The sequence below is a fragment of the Agelaius phoeniceus genome, chromosome 5 (assembly GCF_051311805.1).
Source record: "Agelaius phoeniceus isolate bAgePho1 chromosome 5, bAgePho1.hap1, whole genome shotgun sequence".
NCBI lineage: Eukaryota > Metazoa > Chordata > Aves > Passeriformes > Icteridae > Agelaius > Agelaius phoeniceus.
The window spans coordinates 26,594,114-26,613,911 of NC_135269.1; the positions used below are offsets into that span (position 1 = coordinate 26,594,114).

General features: G+C 45.9%; 1 protein-coding gene across 1 annotated transcript; it reads right to left on the minus strand.

Annotated features, from left to right (window-relative positions):
- Window positions 1–1,570: 1,570 nt before the first annotated feature.
- Window positions 1,571–19,297, minus strand: ERP27 (endoplasmic reticulum protein 27). Its single transcript, XM_054632421.2, has 7 exons — window positions 19,177–19,297; window positions 18,878–18,978; window positions 16,164–16,301; window positions 12,725–12,838; window positions 9,651–9,776; window positions 2,760–2,957; window positions 1,571–2,076 (listed from the first exon to the last, which is right to left on the minus strand). The coding sequence occupies exons 1-7, from the start codon at window positions 19,295–19,297 to the stop codon at window positions 2,032–2,034; spliced, it is 843 nt and encodes a 280-aa protein (XP_054488396.2). The 3' UTR covers window positions 1,571–2,031.
- Window positions 19,298–19,798: the final 501 nt, after the last annotated feature.

The following is a 19,798-nucleotide window of genomic DNA, read 5'->3' on the forward strand; positions in this document are numbered from 1 at the left end:
TTCAGATGCTGCTGCAGAGCAGGGGTTCTCATACCACAGTATGTCTGCAGTGCTGAGGTGAAAGGGAGCCCCTTCATCCTGCCCTCTGTCAATTTGCATCTAGCATTTCCTCCATTTGCAAACCAAACCAGCCTCCCCAGACAGCTCAAAACATCTGGGCCACATCCATCACAAGTTCAGGTCAGAGGTCACACAACAAGGCACAAGACCCATGCACATGATTCTGCCCCTGGTTTCTGCCTCCAAAGCCCTATGGCAGTGGCTAAGCCCACCAAAGCTGCACTGCAGAAGCCTTTGAGCATAGGGATTAAGGCAGACCCCCTTATCCCACTGCCACCACATCTGTGCACAGGGCATCCTGTGTACAGCACCCCAGGGCTGTCTGTGCTGTGTAAGTCCTGAAAAGTACTGCAGAGCTGCTGGAGGAGGAGAAGGAGGAGGAGGAGGCTTTTCCTGTGCCTTGCTTGCGGCTCCCAAGTTTGTTGGTTAGAGGCAGAGCCCTGTAAGGTGCAGAGGGAATTAAACTCCCCAGTGTACATAAGCTCCTGAAAAGTTATCCCTATAATTAGCTGTGTACACAGTGAGCACAGTCACTGGGGACACTGCTTCTACTCTCAGGCTTGTTTGCAGAACCAGAACTTCATTCATGTCCTATTTTGTTTCCCTGCAGCACTGAGAAAGAGTCACGTCGCTGTGCCCAGTTTCTGCAGCTGGCCAAGACAGACTTCAGGTGCTCATGCAGCAGGTCAGGGCCCCCACACTCTTTGATCTGGACCACAGACAGATGTGCCTGGTGCTGGAAACACCTACAATGCTAAGAACTGCTCACAGATGTCTCCCCAGAAGACCTCTCCCTCTCTGTCAGACTGCAGAAGGAATAAACCCTTCCTAGGGAGGAGCAAGCTATTGCTGTAAAAAGGAGCAGTTTTCCAACTGAGGGAAAGTGAGCAGGCTCTTGGCAGGAGATACAGCTCTGCCCATTCCCAGGGCAAAAGCAGCAAGGTATTCTGACACCTTAGACCCTTCCCCTCTCTCTGGGGCACAGCCTTCAACTCTTAACATCTATACTGTACTTGTATAGTCTTTTTTCAATGCACAAAAAGCCACAAGGGCATCCAGCAGAATTCAGACATATTTTTTTTATATTTTACCCCTGTACACACACTCATTCCAAAGGTCACCTGGTGCAGACAGTTTTCTTCCCTGGCCATACAGATGGTGAGAGCGTGCCTTGCTCTGATCCACAACAGCCTCTCCTGGGTAAGATTACTGACTGCAATGTCTTAGGCTCATTCATTTTTGCTGCACCATCTCAGACCTGCTTACCTAGTGCTGTTCTGGTCCCAAAACTTCAGATATCTCCTGTCCTGGTAGAAATATCTATTGACAATGGGTCCATTTCCATAGGGAATTACTCTTAGCAACCAACCTGACTGGGTAGGCATTGCATTGGTTAAACTCAGAGAAAGGAAGTTTTTCATCCACTCATAAATATCCACTCATAAATAGAGACTTTGTCCTTAAGTGAAAGACGAGGGGAGTGGGAAATAACATTTGCATAAAAATTCAGGCCATTCACTTATTGCTTTATTTAGTAAAATAAATGTAAAATTTCATGTGATACCAAGCAACAAACCTGTTTGTAGTATCAGGCAAGGCTGACAGTGGATCCCAGCATGGCACCAAAACCCAAAAGAATGAGGGAAACAGATCCCTGGAAATACTAGCTTTACTTCTGATACTGTCATTTCACTGTGCCACCCTCTGCTTCAACAGTGACACAGAAAGACATGTTGTAGGACAATACCAGAGGTCCTGAAGTACTGAAAAAAAGAGCTCTGGAGCCAACAAATGAGAAGAGATAAGAGAGAAGAGATTCCTGGAGAGGACAGACAGCATGTATGCATATGGAATGATGATGGGAATCCATGACTGACTTGGCTGAGGAATTGCTGAGCTGTAGGGCTGAGTGAACTCTTCATAGACCTGAAGCAGATTCTGGCTACAGTCATCCTCTTGGCTGAGAAACAATCAGAGTTCTTCATTGAGGGGCTTCTCCTCAGATTTGTCTTCTTTCTAAAACACATCAGAGTGATGAAATCAGATTTGACATTACTTGGTTTCTCAGAATAGGGATAAAGAAAACAAAATAACTCAAATGCCTCCCTCTGCTGTCTATGCCACTGCCCTATCTCATTTCTGTCACACAACACAAAGACCCTGTGCTACAGGAGGATGAATTTTGACAGAGAGAGAAATTATAACACTGCATGAACATGAAGATTTAATTGTGCCTCTCCCAGCAGAGACCACTGGTACAGTCCTAAAGCCCTATCTGTATACTCTGTTCTGTAGTCTTCCTGGTAGATTTAATTGCTATCCATGCCACTGGTCTGGAATTTTGTCCAGCTGCTCTCATATGCTGCCATCCACCACCTCCCCTCTCAGCATCCAAAAGTACCCTTCACTTTGTCTCCCTAACTGTTCCCAACAGATAGATGATAGATGCTTCACAGAGACCTTCATACAGCTGCAGAGATCAGTGAATTCTTCTTGCTGTAGACTGGAAGGCAGAGGTCAATGAAGAAAGAGACTCTGCAAAGACATCCACCTCTGCTCTGCCCTAAATCTAATGTTTCTCTGATATTCAGGTGGAAATATACATGAAAGAGAAAGTGACAGGGACAGGGAGGAGTTCAAGGAACTGAAGTAATCTTCACCAAGAGCCTGGTAAACAACAGCATCAGGACCCCCTTTACCTTTGGCATTCTTTGTAGGAAACGGTTACAGAAGTCCTGTACACGCTCAATGGAGATGTCATCCACAGCCACCACTTCGTGCTCATCATCCGGGGTGTGGAATATAGCCAGAGCTGGCAGCTGGGACTTCTTCAGCTGGAAGTATGACAGTACTCGTTCATTGCTCTCCAAATTGCTGTCCAACAGGATAAAGAGGATCTGTGATGGAAATAGGAAAGAAAACGCGAGAAAAACAGAAGCTGAGACAGAGAACAGATCCGCAAACAGTGATCATATGAAGATTAACAGTGATATTTTTAGAAAGATTTTGAGAAAACCATCCATATTCTGTTAAGACAACACTTTCCTTGTCCACTATCTACCAGCTCCATGCAGTACATTTGTCTGTATTTTATCAAGTCCAGACTTACACTACCAAACAAAATGTCTTCTTTCACCTTTAAAAATATATCTACAGAACAACAGGAAGGCAGTCTCCACTTCTATTCTCTTAATAGATAAGGAAACAAAATGTGTTCTATCTTAACAGCAAATGTCAAAGAGGCTGAATCCTTTACTTGCATGTTATTTGGATAAGATGCTCACATCCTTGCCAGACCCAGTGTAAAAAGGGGTTTTGGTGTGGGAAGAATCAAATTCAATTGCAAGAATGTGAGAATGAAGTACAGGGCATCAGGAACCTGCAAGGATAAGAACATGAGAGAAGCAAAGGACATATTGAAGTGAGCAGAAATGAGGATGCAAGGATTTGGGAAACAGAAGTTTTTGTCAGGACACTGATGTCCATACAGCCCTGCTCAGCAGAGCATTCAGACCTGAGGAGAGAAGCTCAACGTGAATAAACCAGGATGAGAATGACCTACAGTAATTATCATAAAATTTATAAAAGAAAATAAACATAGCAGTTAAAGAATTTAATCAGTGACCTGATTAAATAGAATCCCTAAGCAGATGAGATCCACATCAATGAAAAAACCATCCAGCTAGCATGTGTAATTTTATCTTCCTTTTACCCTGTGCAATCTACCAGGCCTAGCATACTTAGTGTACCTATGGACAAGGCTGTGGCTTCACTTACACAAGAAAATAAGAGCTTAAAAAAAAAAAGAAGCACTGTAATGTGAAGATTATGTGCCCAGTTCCCAGGCTGTGACTCATGTTTTTCTTTCTTTTCAATGAAGAACACCCAAGTTAGTTCCAAACTTGTTTTCTTCTCTAAAAATAAACTTCATAAATACTAAATTCTTTACTTATCAAATTTATGTTCTATAAAAAACAAATATATCTGAAAACTTTCCTAGGCAACAGCCTATTGGGAAGGAGGGATATTCAGGCTGCTGTAAGGTTTAACTTTGGTTTTTTAGTGAAATACAGAAACAGGAACAGCACTTTCACTGGCTATGTGATATTCACCATTTGTAATTTTTCTTCCAAAAGTCAACTGTGCCCCAAGAGCAAAAAGCTGGTGAGCAGACAGGTGGTGGGGTATTTCTTCACTTAATTCATCTTTTTGCAGGATAAAACACCAAGCTAGAAAAGGCTCAAATATTTAAGGTCCACAGGTCTAGGGATATGATCTAAGGGGCTTTCAGATGGAACAGCAGAATGCAATGTTTTAGGGCTCTCTTTTCAACTAGAAAGCTGGAAACAGAGGCCAGTGTTGGAGGCAAGCACTTTCAGAGTGTCAGTACAGTAAATGGTACTGCGTTTTCATGGTGCATTCAACAGCTTTCTCTATAAGAGATTGACTAGACAACAATATTTTTTAATCAAATGTTAAAGAAGTCATTAAAATTTAAAAAAATATTGTTACCTCACTTTCTATACAAAATCTCCACCACCTTTAAACAGATGAATAGTATTTTAAAATAATAACATGAATAAATGTTAGTCAATATTCTTCACTTCATCAAGCTTCCAGAATTTTCAAGCTTCCAGAATTTGCTAAAACACCCAAAACTAAAAATATGTACATACTTTATCCATGAATACCAAGAATAGAGTAAGAATAAAAGAGCAAAAAGGTTGAGGTTTAGAACTCCGAATGCCTTCTTCCTCGCAGGAGCAAACAGAAACACACAAACTGGCCCCTCAGCTAGAGAGGCTGAGATATCATTGTCATTCAGAGTCACTGACTTGGGTCTCTCTGATGACTCCCGTTTGGCTCACAGAGCTACAGTGTGCCAAAGCGCAGCAAAGTTTCCTTCTTGGCCTACATTCAAAAATACAAGAAAGAGAGCAATTGCATTTGGCCACTGTAGCTCGGAAGAAGACGCCTTAATGCCTAAGAGAATGGTGCATTCCTGGGAGGTCTGTGATGTGGGATGGGTCCTCCTTCAGGAGAAGGGCCCACCTCTGCTGGTTGTGCAGACTGGTCCCAGGGTCACACCTGTGGGGCAGAAGGGAGGATGTGCTGGCCCAGAGGCCACAAGCACTGGAAGCCTGATCTCCACAGCAGCTGAAAACCAAGAAAATTTCTCAGTTGTCACATTTCCATGACAAGATGCCATCTCATGGAACTGGCATTTTCTCATGAGGAATTTTGTCCTGAGATTTCCAGTCAGCTCTAATCATAAAGAATGAACACAGTAACCATGTAAAATTACATTGACCATGAGGCAGGATTCACATTGCCTGACCTCTGCCATCCAGATCCTAGTCTTGTCTCAGCCAGTCATCTGCATAACCTCTACAATAAACAGTGACAGGCACTTTATTCCACCCCTTTTAGAGGGGAAGGAAGCATATGCCTGTCCTTCTCTCTCAGTGCTGAAAAGAGCCTAAAACATTTACTCAAATGAGTAAAGCTAGAATTACCAAAGCTAGAATTCACCAAAAACAAATCCCTCTTATAATGACAACTCTAATGTCACTGCTAGAGATCAGTTAGTTCCATCCCAAACAGAAATTTCACTTTCCATTTCATGCCATCCTGTACAACAGCTGGTTGTACAGGATTAAAATCTGAGATTATTTCCATGATTTTTTTCATTTTGTAGCAATCTTCCTGCCCATGTTCAGAGATCTGCTGCTTCAGGCAGTGAAGGATATCCTTCATTAATGAGAAACCCCTGACACAAAATGTCCCCTTCACACATGGTATTTTCTGCCCATTGTCACTTGCAATAAACCACCTTTCATAAATTTTGTACACTGGTGCTGTCTTGGTGTCTTAACAGCTTGATTCCTAGCCCAGTGTTTTTAGAACATCAAGTTGGTGGTAGATACTAAGATATGGAATGATGTTATTGCCTAGGGAATTAAAGATAATAGAAAATAGCACGGCAATGATAGAAACCAATTTGCCATTGCTTGGTTTTCCTCCAACAAAGACAAACAGAAAAGATGATCAAGTCTAATATCCAGTCTTTGACTTTGAACTTCAGAGAGAGAGCTGAAGTTCACTGTTTTGTATAAGCAAAAAGATCAAATTCTGATGTCCGAGTAATTTCTTACATCACAGTGCATCAATGCAAAACAAAAACATCAGTCATGAATTTAAAAAAAAAGACAGCTGTAAAAACATCTTTACTGCAGATATCTATTAAGTGAGATTAAAAGTCTGTATTTACAGACTTCTCTGTTTATGGCTAAAAAAGGCATCTCTAAATATTATCTCTCTCAGTTCTGGATCCATCAGTGTCTGACAAGAAGAATAAAAGTTGTACGAATAACTGTCTGCAAGAGAAAGGGCATCATCTTTTCATTTCCATGGAAGAACTCCTGAAGGACACCAGGAGTTTCTCAAAATGCATTTCTAAATGGACCTACATCTAAATTAAAAGGGAGTTTGCAAACATCCCTACCCAAATCATTTTGACATTGGAAACCAATTATGTCAGCTACAACAAAAGCTGCTTTTGTTATTCCCAACATCACCTTGTTGAGACTTCTGCAAATGCCCATGAGTTACACCAGCTGTAATTACCATGTTATACTCTGATACTGTGGAAAGAAAACTGAATATAAGTATTCTAATTTGGCTCAGCAATGCAAACCCTGACATCTCCTTTCCAGTGCATTTCCTTTCCTTGCCTGGACTCTTGGCAGTACTTTCTCAAATAAGCACATATTTGACTGAAGATACAGAAGGCTGGTGGATTTATTCCCGCAGCTGCAGTGCTCTGAACTCTGTTAGCTGTTATCCACCCACAACTGTTTCTTCAGAAGTGCTAGAAAATTACCATATTTCTTCTTATTGTGGTCAGCTTCTGCTGGTTTAACATCACCTATCATTTGCATTTTCGTCTCCAACATTTTACAGGGCTCAGGTTCCACAAAAAAATCTAGAAAATTTAGACTGCCTCCAGGCCCTCAATGTTGCTCTAGGTGCAGTTCAGACTGTTTTCAAATGAAAGTCCTCACCATCCTGTCTCATGGATCCTCCAGCTGAAAATTTCAGCTGTCCCTCAGGCAGAAGTGAAAATATCATAAACCAGATGTGAAAGGACCATAATCCAGAAATTGGCAGGTGAATGACCTCCTCATGATCCATTAACAGTTGGACTCAATCATCTTAGAGATGTTTTCCAACCTCAGTTATTTCACAATGGCTTTTCTTCACTCTTTGGGGTCAGTCCCTCAGCAGCAGCTCCTCTTCATCTCTCTGTCCATGCGACAAGTTTCTCTTTTCCCTCCCCCTGATGATGACAGTGACAAGGACTGCTCTTCCATCAGTGTGCAGCAGAGATGTGTGACAGGATCAGTACCCCTTCTCCTGCTTGGGATCCCTTTTGAGGCTCTGTTTGTGTTCTGCTCTCCTTGTAGAAATGCTGCAACACACACCAAGTACCCCCGGTCTGTTCTGGCACTCTGCAGCCACTTAGAGCAGTGCTGGATGCAGTGGAACGTGCTCACAGCAGCCTGAACATCTCTCCACTGCACAGCAATGATTCCTTGCTCAAACCACTGGTACCACTGACCCCTCAGCACGAACAAACCTTTCACCACTATCCCACAGGACAGGAATTATTCACTGGAAATCCTGAACAAAATTCAAGTCAAGAATCTTGCATTTGTTCTCAGACAATCTCCAAGCCACTGAAAGGCAAAATCTAATCAATACTTTTTTTGAAGCAAACCTCAATTAACTTGGTAGCTCCAACAACACATAACTTCACAAAGGAAAATTAGCCAGCAGGGATCTTCATGGCATTGTGCAGTGGCTGCCACTGACACCCAAACTAGGTGTCAGGTCTTTCTACATGACAGAGCAATGGGGACAAACCTAAGCAGGCATTTCACTCTGCTTACTATCCAGACCTAAAACCCAAGCAGAGGGATCTTAGCTCTCTCTCACTCCTTTCTAGGAGGGCAGTCCAAAACACAATTTGCTCCTCAGAGTGCCACTCCTTTGGGAAAAATAACTTATTAGACTCTAGGTCACTTCATCTCTGTGTCCTCAAGTACCACAGCAATAAAGTGGAAATAATTAGTTAAATCCCCACATCTTTAGTGTTTGTACTTTACTCTGGCAAACTTATTGACTGATTCAGTTGGAAATGTGCCTGAACAAATAAAAAAACCCCTAGATTTGGCTTGCTGAGAATTCATAAATTGTCTGAACTTCAGTTCAACATTTTATCCAATGTTTTGTGAAATATTTCTAGGAAAATTATAGCTATTTACTCAGATCTAGGCAAGACACATGAAAACTAGATGCAGCTGCATCAGCAAAGGATAGCAAAGGATGCTAAACAGCATTGTGTTGGAAGAAATAGCTGCTAGGTGGAGACCTGTATCAGACTCTGCTTCTCATGGTGAACAGTGTTAATTGTGTCACTTTAACACACATCTCACAATGGAACTTTACAGATAAATTAGTTTTCTTTTATAGCTACATATTCATCAAAGTAAAACATTTTTGAAGAGACCTTTTGATTTTAATGTATAGTTTCTGCCTAGTCTCTTGCAATGGCTAGGAAAGATGTAAAGGTTCCAAAGCAGTCCTGCCATAAGCCAGTCTCAAGACTTCTGAGATTGCATGGATCTGAGGTGGTCCCTGAATTCAAAGGTGAGGGTATGCTTGATTTATAATCTGTTCCTTCAATACCAAAACCAGATGCACACAGACATTCTAGTTCTCAGATCCCAAATCTTTCCAGCTTCACATTTCCCAGAGGAAGACCTCTTGGTGCCTCTCAGCTCATCCTTCCCGACTTCTCTGACATTCTGCCCCCTCCCATCTGCTGTTCTCCCTTGCCACAAATGCCTCCTGTTGCTCCCAAACCTCCTTTGCTTGCAAGTTCATTCCTCTGTTCCTTGTACACAAATTCCACTGTAATCCAGCTGCTGGCTGAGATGCAGACATCGGATGATTTACTGTTTGGGGAGCTCTGTTCCCAGAGGGATGAGATTCAGGCAAAATTTCTCTGAAACACCTCATCTATCTCATCACCTTAGTGTGGAAATCAAAACAATACATTTGCAGCTCCTTTAAAATAGCCATTTCCAGAAGTGAAAGGATTAAGAAGCACTGACATTATTTGCTATCTGGTTACTTATATAAGCTGCCTTGGCATCCTGCAGGCTGTAGATAGAAATTCACCTCTCACATCAGTAGAGCACAACTGTTGCCAGACTGAAGAGCAGCAGCTGTGTGTCCTCTCCCAGTACAAGGGAACAAAACTGGGCTAAAAGCCACAAAGTCCCTGAGTTTCACCAGGAGAGCAGAGAGCAGGATACAGAGGGGATTTACCCCATGAGGTGGCAAATTTGGAAAAGGTGAACAGGACCAGCCCGTCCATTTAATTATCCAGAAAATCCTCTTCTCCTGCTACTTGACCTTTGCTCTCATAATTCACAGAGGAGATTATGCCCTCCCCATTCATGGCAGAAATCACTGGGGTTTTTTCCTCCCAACAGCTCCTGTTTCTCTCTGTTTGGACTCACCTTGCCCTTGTAGAGCTCTGCTGCCGCCCGGAACTTGCGCATTCGCTCGGGGTGCTTTGGAGACATCTTGTCCGTGATCAGGAGGAGGTTAAACTGCAGAGAGCTCTGCATCACACCTATTGCTGTCTGCCCAGCACAGAGAGAAACACAGGCAAGGACACTGAGAACACTCAGTTGGCATTGGATGCAGTGTCTGTGGGACATGGCTCAGCTGTGGCTTCTTTGCAAATCAGCATCAAAAGCAGGACAGATTTCTGTAAAGCAGGGGGGGATCCAATTTGGGTTCTTTGCAGAAGCTCTTAACCCCCTGGCTTTGCTTATTCTCCAGACAAGAGTCTGAAGACCCCAAAGGTCCATCACTAGTTAGTGACTAGGCAAGAGGAGTAGGAGTAGGGCAGAATACAGGAAGCTGAAGACTAAAGATGTGAAGAGCAAGGCCAGCAAACACTGAATATAAGGGTGTCCTAAATCACTGAGGTCCAGCACTTGTCTGAAATATGAGCAAGTGGGAAGGATTTGTTGTGTCGAGGTTGATGTTTGTCCTTATTTTCTTTCTTTGGTGTTACACTGTATGCAGGATGGGGATGAGTTCACAGTTTCAGCAGCCTGAGGGCCTGGACATTCCTGAGTGCTGAGGGTTAAAATTGTCTCTGCTGTCCCACAGTGAGAGAAGACCCTGGGCAAGGGCCAGATGGGCACTGCACATTGGCCCTCTGTGAGGAACCAGGGCTGGCACTGCCCAAGAAGCCACAGCACCATCTCCATGAACTCTCTCACTCCTCATCTCACTTCTGTCTGCTTCCTGCTGGCCTGCAGCCTCTCCCTCAAATTAAACAGGAGTGGGGCCAGACCTGCTGCCTCCCTAGTGCCACCGAAACCACAGAGGCACAGCCTGTGCAGCTCCCCGCCAGTGGCAGCAGAAAGTTTCCACACGCTCCAGGAGTAACAAGGAAGGGGTCAGGGAGTGCATGCTGGCAAGGGCCATGAATAACAGAGCTTCTAGACTTTGTCAGCCGGGACTCTGCTGTTTGCTTAATATTTATCAGATATTTTGTATCCCTTCACTCTTCTGATAGCGTGCAGCTGAGGTGGGGAACAGTGGAGGGGTTGCAAGCTAAGCTGGGAAGCGTTAGAGGCCCTCATGGGAGAGGATGAGGCTGAAGGTGAGGATGAAGCCAGCCAGCAGCAAGCCCCTTGACAAGGCTGGGGTGAGAGCAGACAAGGAGGGAGCAGCAGCTCCTCCAGCAGCTCCACACAAAGGTGTGCTTGTCCACACAACCTTGTGCGAGAGCAATCAGCAGAGCTCATCAGCAGGGCTGCATCACATCTGACTCTCCTGAAAAGCCCACAGGGTAAACATTGCCTAAAAATTCCTAAAGTGTGTAGGAGAAACAGTAAGGGCCCCAGGATGGGGAGAGGAACTCTTGGCAGCACTTGGTGTGAGCCATATGACCCCATTATCTGCTGACCTGCAGCATTTTTGGATGCAAACAGCATATGCACTGGGAATAAATATTTATGAAAAACCAAGCTACCTTAGGGGAGCTGGGAGGGCTTTGGGCCAGGGACTGCCGGAGGCGCTGTTAATTGCAACACCTTAATAGAGCTCCAGAGCATCTGGGAAAGAAACTGCAACAACATCTGTATTGACATCAGGGTGGAGGGGACCAGCTGAACAGCTGATGAATTCTCAGTCAGGGAGACAGCCTGGTGCCAAACAGGACACCATGCAGTGAGAGCCCAAAGCATCAACAGAAATGCATCAAGAAAGAGACATTGTCCCATGAATTGCAAAAGGATCTAATAGGGGCTTCAAGGTTTCAGAAGGTCTGGGAAATTACAAAGATGAGAACATCATCCCTGTTGATGCGACTTGGGTATTCTTAAAGGGCTGTTAGGCCAGTGGAGCAGGATATAGCAGTCCCCAGAAATATTTTGTGATTTCAAAATGTAATTTTCCCTTTTGAAGATGAAAAAACAGGTTTTTTTATTACAGAAAAAAAACAAACTCCTACCATATTTCACTGGGGGAAAAATGTAAAAAAATGTTACACTTCAAAACAAAATACTCTCCTACTGGTGAGTTGCAACTGAACTGACTGAACGCATTGGGTTCTCTGAGATGATCCTTGAGTTTATCTTGAAAAGGTATAGCTCTGCAACAGGTTGGGGCATTCTTCTCTAACACAAGCTGAGCCTGGTCAGCACTGTTATAGCTATCCAGAAGGCCACAAAACACCCCATCAGCAATGATAAAATCTCAGGCTTGCAGCAACTGGGGCTTCTAATACCTATTGACTCCACAGCAATGAGACCAAGGAACTGCTAAGATTTCAGGAGAACCTAAATCCTTGGTCAACCTCTGCAGCAGGGAGGGCTGCTGGGACCCTGCCACTGCCAGTCAGATGGGTGAGTCAGTGAAGATGGCCAACATGGAAGCATTCTAAGCCTGATTTTGTGTCTGGTTTGTTTGTTTGTTTGTTTGTTTGTTTGTTTGTTTGTTTTGGTGGTGGTAGTGGTTGTTGAACTGATGAATTCTGGAGGAACAATGGAAAGGATGGGAAAGATTTTGCTTGGGAAGTTCCCAACCCATTCTTGAATATGCATTCAAATATCTGGGCTTACATTAAGCCCTATGTGCTGAGTGATGCATAAATCCTGCCTTCTGAGAGCAGGTCATTTGAGCTTCCATGTTTCTCAAGGCTTGTCAAAGAGAGGGCATTCTGGCTGAGCTGGCTCTGCAGGCATGGCACAACATGACAAATGTCCATGGGAGAAAGCAGCACTGCTGGCAGAGTAGTAAGAAATGGAGTTCTCTGCCCCTCAACATCCCAAATTTACTGGGAAGCCAAAGGAACTGCGATGAGTCCCTTCCTCTCCCACCACACTCATGCCCCAGCAAATCTGCTTCCAGTCCACATGTGGAGCAGCAGTGAAAGGCTGTGTGGCGTCCCCAATCCCATCTACACCATCACTCCAACCCTCACATCCATCTGGATATGCAAACTGGGGCCAGAGGGTACCATGAGAGGAAGGCCAAGCAGAGGGTGAGGATGCGGGGAGCTGGTGTTTACCACAGGGTTGTACTCTGTCACCAGGCGGAGCTCGTTCATGCGAACGAAGCGGGTCAGCTTCTTGGCATCCACCTCTCCGCTGCTCATGTCCAGATCCCGCCGGTCATTGTCGACCTGGAGTCAGGCAAAGACACCTACAGTCACAGCTGTCCTGTCCTCTCCTCCCAGCACCTCCTCCAGAGGCACTGATTGCACTCACTCACAGAGACACCCACCCCTGGGACACCACCATGCTCTCTCCCCCACTGCACAATCCCCACCTCTTCCCATCACCATTCTGGAGGCCTAGAACCTACAGGAACGAGCCTGCTCTTTGAGATAAGGGTCTCCCAGCCTTCTCCAGCCTCCTAAGGACAAGCTCATGGTATAATAGAAATCTCTGAGGGCTCCAGACATACCTACACCACCAGCTCTCGATGCGCTGGAGACAGGGAGAATTAGCTACAAACTATTCTAGGCATTGTGGAGAGAGGTCATTAAATAGTCTAACTCCTCACATCAATACTGGCTTTATGTCCCTTTTAAACATCTTCATCTGCTTATTCTGTTTCTTCTACAAGTAATAAACATTGGCATCGCCCGGTATGGAATTCCTGGAAACATTGTGCAAGCAGGAAATCTCTCCAATAAAAAGAGGATTTTTCTTCCAGTACAGCAGGAAAGAAAAAAAAAATATTAAGCCAAACATATTTCAGCTTTAGAGGAAAATTCATCCTGCCACACATCTCCCCACACTTCATCCCCTCAAAATGATGTGATTTTATTGAGATTTTCATGAGCTGATAAACAGAAAAAAGCAGGCAACCACTGACTGATAGCAATACACTAGAGTTTAAGGGCAGGGTTCCTGTGTAGTACCACCACAGGATATGATGGAGCTAAGCCATGGGAGCAGTGGTCTCTGACATGAAGTAGAGTCTGACATGAAGTAGAGTCATCCCAAAGTTTGGGATTTGAAAGCCATTGATACATGCTGAATGAGGTTCTTGGGGCTGAGAAGCAGTCCACATGCACACCTCAGATTTTATTCTCTGCATGTGGACAACCTCTGAAAGTTGTTGTGTTAGTTTTTCCAGCGGTGTGCAGACATCTAAAGTAATTTTTGCTGTTCTGTGGTCATTGGCAAGGTCTTTGATACCAGTCACCCGCCCTGTCTGACAACACAAGCTGGTGATTTTCAGACAGTGTGGTCTGATTCCTCTCACAGGTTTTCCTCCTGCATAACATGAAAGGGCAGCTCTGCTCAAGTAAATAAGATCAGGACAGTGCAACACCTGGGCGGGTGAGATCAGACAGGCCTTGAGAACCAATCTAAAGTAGCTTGGACTCTACAGAAAGTCTTCTCTTGGCTTCCATGGGCTTCTGGAAACCTCTGACTTCCATTTGGGGATAATAACATCTTGAATCAGCACTCAACATTTATGTTTTTAAGAAAATAAGGCTGGAAAATAGCCTGCATTTAATAGTTGAAGCTCTAGTCAAAATGTCTTTATCACTCCATATAATTAGGTGGTTAGCATCTGTTAACTATGTTCTTTTTAGGTCTATCAGGATTTCTTACTAGAATAAATCTGTTTCTTTCCCCTATTTACAAAGAAGTCTCACCAGTTGACACAGTCCCTCCTACTACTGTAATTATGGTTTAAACTTCTAAGCATTGTAAGTGTTTCATACACTGCAAAGGCAAAGAAAAAAATTAATTTATGCCTCTGATTCACTTCTATCCTGGTGACGCATCCTTGTATCCTTCAAATGAGTATTTGATTCCAAATTCCTGTATCCGTTCTTTTAAAATTCCTTTTTATCTCTGACCTCTTACTCCTACACATTATTCATCACAGGATAAAAGAAAAAATAATGTGTCTGATAATTTAAGAAAAACTGACAATCAGACAAGTGAATTGTCAACCATCTTTGAACCTGACTAGTGCATTATTTTCTTGGCTGTTTTTTTTCCATATTAAAGAAGAGTTCAGTTGCAAAAACTTGACTCTGAACAAAGAATATTCAATATAATAGAAATTCCAACAATCCAAACAATTTATTTTATCAAACTCTCTCCCAGGGCAACCATCATCACTATCTGCACAGTGCAAAAACAAAGGATCTTTTCAACATTTTTGGAAGAAAACCACAATGACTAAGAACCAAAATTGAAATGGGTGTTGTTGAAAATTGCAACATCTAGCAAATAAAAGGTTAAATAAAAGGATCTGCCTAACTATTGCTCACTCTTAGATCATTCTTTTTTAATTATTTGGATAATATCAGTGGTAAACATGGTGCAGGAAATGATGAGGGGGAAAAAGAGAACAAACTGTCCAGTCTTTGTACAAGCTGCATCTAGAACTTGGCCAAGCTGCCATATTTAGTTTCCCTAGAACATGTGGTGTGTACCCATTTCTCCCCACCTCAAGCACTTAGAGGTCTGGTGTCTCACAACACTTCACTGGCTTTTAGGACATCTTGTGCTGCCTGGGGCCCCATTTCTCTTCAGACACACCCACCTCTGCAGTTTTCAATTGCCATGCTTGTGCAAGAAGGAGCAATGTGGGGAAATTGATGTAACCAGTAGAATACTTGCTCTTAGCTCTTCTTGGTACTTTTGCAGCAAGTACATGGCTCTTCCCAGTATCATCTCCTTAAATTTCAGCAAATATAGCTGTATTGAGGCTACACTGAGCTACCTACACTTAGAGCTGGAGTCAACAGAGATATGATCTAGCACAGCATCCATCCCTAAGAAACTCCAAAGCAAGATTTCTAATGCCTAAATTTATTTAGGAAATGAGTCTACAAACCACAGTGTAGGGTGGCACAGCATCTCTTAACTGCAGAGACCTCGTCTGGATGTGTTTTCTGTCTCATTGGAAAAGTTTTGTACCCTAGGAGACAGCTTTCCCTGCCTGAAGTGACACTTGCCAAGTTTTGGTATCAAGCCTGCTGTGTTGATCCATTGTGACATGACTCTAGACGCTTTTCATGTGTCTCAGGACCCTTTCCAAAACCACAGAAACCCCATCCAAGTTAATGCCAAGCTCTGGGCAGGTCGTGTAGAAACACAGGCATTGCTCTTTGCAGAGCTCTGGGTGCTGACCCAGATCCGTAGGGAAACACCTAAATAGGAGAGTCTTACCAGGTGTAATTAACTCTCCATGTCTCAGTGACAGGCACTCTGCAGTTGAAAAGCAAAAGCCCTCTTTTGGGCAAGAAGAGGGATGTACTTTGAGGTGGGCAGGCAGCCTGACTGCCAATGACAACCCTATTTTTGGCTTGCCCTAAGGAGAGATGAGTTTTGTGCTTTTTACCGCTCTATGCACTCGTCCCACCAGCGCGCTGAGCCAGACCCTTGTGCTGGAGATGCAGGTTTTTGCCTGGCAGAGTGTTCAGGGAGGGAGCGGCCCGTGATGCCCCCCGGCCCCGCCGCGGTCCCACGCACCGTGCGGAACAGCACCACCGTGTTCTCCGCGGCGCCGTAGTGCGACAGCACGGCCGCGCTGCTGCTGAGCCCGAACGGCACCTCCGCGATCTGTCCGGCCGCCCGGCGAAACTGCTCCGCTCCGGGGCTCTGCGGGTCCTGCGGGCACAGCAGGGACGGTGAGGGGCCGAGACAGAACGGGCACCGGCACCGGCACCGGCACCGGCACCGGCATCGACACCGGCACCGGCACCGGCACCGGCACCGGCACCGGCACGGGCCGCGGGCGGACCGAGCGCGACACCTGCCGGCCGCTCGGTCCCCGCGGGAGCGGCCGCCGCCGCCACCTCCTGCGCGGGCGGGATGCTCCGGGATGCAGGAGCCCGCCAGGATGGTGCCGAGTCCTTGGGAACTCGTCAGAACATAGGTGTAGCTCGTTAAAAAAAAAATTAAAACAAAAAATATATATGTGCATGTGTATATAAGTGTGTGTTTCCAAAATATATACATATATAAAACATCGCCATTTTTATGCTAATCTTGATTCCAGAGTCAATTTTTAACACCTTGCCTTATCAGTGTCATGGTTCCTTTTAAAAGGACATCTTAGATACATCCTGTAAAAGTAGTTAATTCAGGTACATCAAAGGATAGAAATGTGCGATTTCTCAGTATTTTGAGGTCCCTTCTCTTTCTTGCAGACACCATTAACTATAGCTATCCTTTGCCTGTATTAAAGCCTTCCTTGCTGTTCCCATTCCCAACTTTTTAATGATGTATTTTTGATACTTCTATTTATTGGATATAAATTCTCAAGACATGGTCTCTGCTTGGAAATTGGTTTGTTTTTCTTTTTAGTTTGAACTGTCAGCTCAGCTGTTTGTGAGCCCAGAGAAAATGGAAAACAAAATTCTTTGTTCGTTCCAAAGAAAAACATCTGTCATGACCTGTTTTGGAAATGCCAATGCATCAACTGCTCTGTTGAGAGTGCTAAAGCCGAGGGTGGGTATAATCTCGCTGAGTTTTCAGCATTCCTGGGAAACCTTGGGTTTAATCAGGCTGAGCACGGCCCTTTCTCAGAGACACGCGGGGTTTCTGGAGCAGTGTGCTGTGTTTCCATCACGGCATGCTGTTCCCAGTCAGGGAGGCCGTGCTCATTATACGGGAAGCTTGCCGAGCCACATACTGCAGTGAACTGAAAGGCTGCAGCAGAGAAGTAATTCATGGTGAGCGGAGAACATGGGCTTTATTTGGATGAATATACTTTCAGGCCGAGAGCCAGGCCTTCATGGCACACATACATCTTTATCTGCTGCTCGAATGCAGCCCGGCCGTGCTTCAGGCACCGAATGCCCGACATGTGGCTGCCCCGTGCTCCTGGCACTGGGGCTGCGCGGCAGCAGCTCCCGTCTGCCTCTGAAGAATGCAGTCCTGCGGAGGGAGGCCACTGTGGCACAGGACAGAAGGAGCCGTGTCCCTGCTGTAGCTCAGGAGGAGGCTCTGGGTACGGTTCTGCCGCAAGCCCGGCAGCTGCCCTCGGGGAAGGACGGGCTCGGCACTTTCGTTCTGCGTGTGCAGATTGCCTGGCTGCCTTGCACTGCAGCTTTAGAGCTGCAAGAGCAACCCCCAAGGAGCTCCAATCGCCTGCAGGCACCGAAGTGGAGGCGGCTGGTGCTCTGTGATCAGTGCTTACAAGGCCCTGGGGCATAAGCCTCCTGCACTCACAGCTCACGGACTTGCGGCTGCCGCACTGCACAGGCAGCGCCATCGCTCCTCCACATCGGCCCTCACTCACTCTCTGCTGGGCTGGGAGATGCCGCTGCCCTGTAGCAAGAGCACGATGCCCTCCCTAAACTGCCCTCCGGCCCCAGGCACAGGGCAGGAGGAGGAAGGTGCTTGCAAAAGGATCTGGTTTTGAAAGTCTGAAGCCTTCTCTGACATTAGGCAGTGTGTGGACAGCAGAAGAGCAGAACAGAGCTCAAAGAAAACCTGGAAAAAGGTGCAACTTGGGGACTTAAAAGTGATAAGGATCCGATTAAAGAGGCCTCTGTTTTACAGTGCTGTAGCTCAATAAATGCTTTCCTTTTATTTTCTGAGGAAAAATACTCATGCCATTTGAGGGGGCAAGGGGCTCATAGCTGTCACTCACCTTTGAATTCAGTGGAATTTAGATAAAAAGAGACAGGTCTCAAGGGTATCTACTCCTACTCTGGGGAACAAAGAAGTGAAACAGAGACCATGCCTACATCCTCCCCACGAGGAGGCTTCAGCCTGAGCCCAAACTCTCTCAGACTTCAGTGGGCCTGCACTATCACTTCTCCCTGAGATTTGGCTTCCTCATCCCCATCACACAGGCAGTGTGTGCCTCTGCCTTTGCTGACTACAGCAAATAACTGACATTCCCATGCACCCCTCACCAACACTGTTTCTCTACCATGTACATTTCTTTGTTCCTTCCCCTGCAGCATCTACCTCCCTCCTGCTCCAGGACTCCTACAACCTCCTTCATCTTCCTCCCTTGCTCCATCTCCTTTTCCATGCACAGACCAAATTCCCTGTGCTCTCTCTGTCACCCATCACCTAATCCCTCCACATGCCTGTCACAGCCCCAGCACTGTGGGCACTTTTTGCGACAACAGCTGCTTTGGCAGGTGTTTACACCACATCCACCTTCACGCTCTCATCAGGGTGGGATAGAGCTCACAACTGGCAGAGGGGAGGTGCTGTGAACACACCTGGAAGAATCCAATGACTGCCACCTCTGCACCACTGATGAAGGCTTCGGCATCTGGGACGTTGTCTAACAGGATGGGTTTGTCTGTGGTGCTGGCTGTGCCTGCAGAGCAAAGGTCAGGGTTGGGCAGAGTGTACACAAGGAGCAGCTCAAAGAGGATCCCCCCAACACACACACAAGCATTCCAACCTTACAAGCCCGCCCACACACCTCTCTTGCAAGCTCAACACGTTGGTGCAGCATACCTTGGACAAGGAGTAGACCCAGACTTTCCCCAAGGCAGGAAGAAAGCTCACTTACTGTGGGACGCAGAGTCACTCCCCCCAGCACACCCTGCTGGGGAGCACCTGGTAAGCAGGATGCCAAAGAGGCACGGGAAGATGGATGTGCCCATGGCACCAGCTCGCCTTCTCCTCGCCATGCCACCCTGCTCCGGTGCTCTCCTCAGTGAGAGACACGTCAGCTGCTCTGGGGACCCACAACCCTCCTGGGGCGGTGGGAAAGGAGCAGCTGGCCCAGGGCAAAGCCTCCAGCTTCTGAGATAAGTGCCTGGCTGGAGAAAGCTCCTCCCTGCAGTGCAGGAATCAGCCTTGGAGAGCGGCACCAACACTGCAGTGTCACCTCACCCATGGAACTGGACTTGGCAGCTGCCCTGCACCCTTGTGAGCAGACACCCCAGCTAGGTCAAGAACAGCCCTCTCCAAGTGCTGGATCCCAGAGGCTGATGTTCCCTTGTGCTTGGCCAGCAGGCTGGCCACGAGGACGTGCAACTCTTGCATTAGCTCCGGGGAACAGCTGCTACGGTAAGTGCTAAACATGAGAAGGGTATGTTACAGCTCCCTGGCTCATTCAGCGGCCATCTGGGATGAGAGGTGGGGGCTGTCCACCCCTGGAGTCTGCCCCCATCACAGCCCAGACTTTG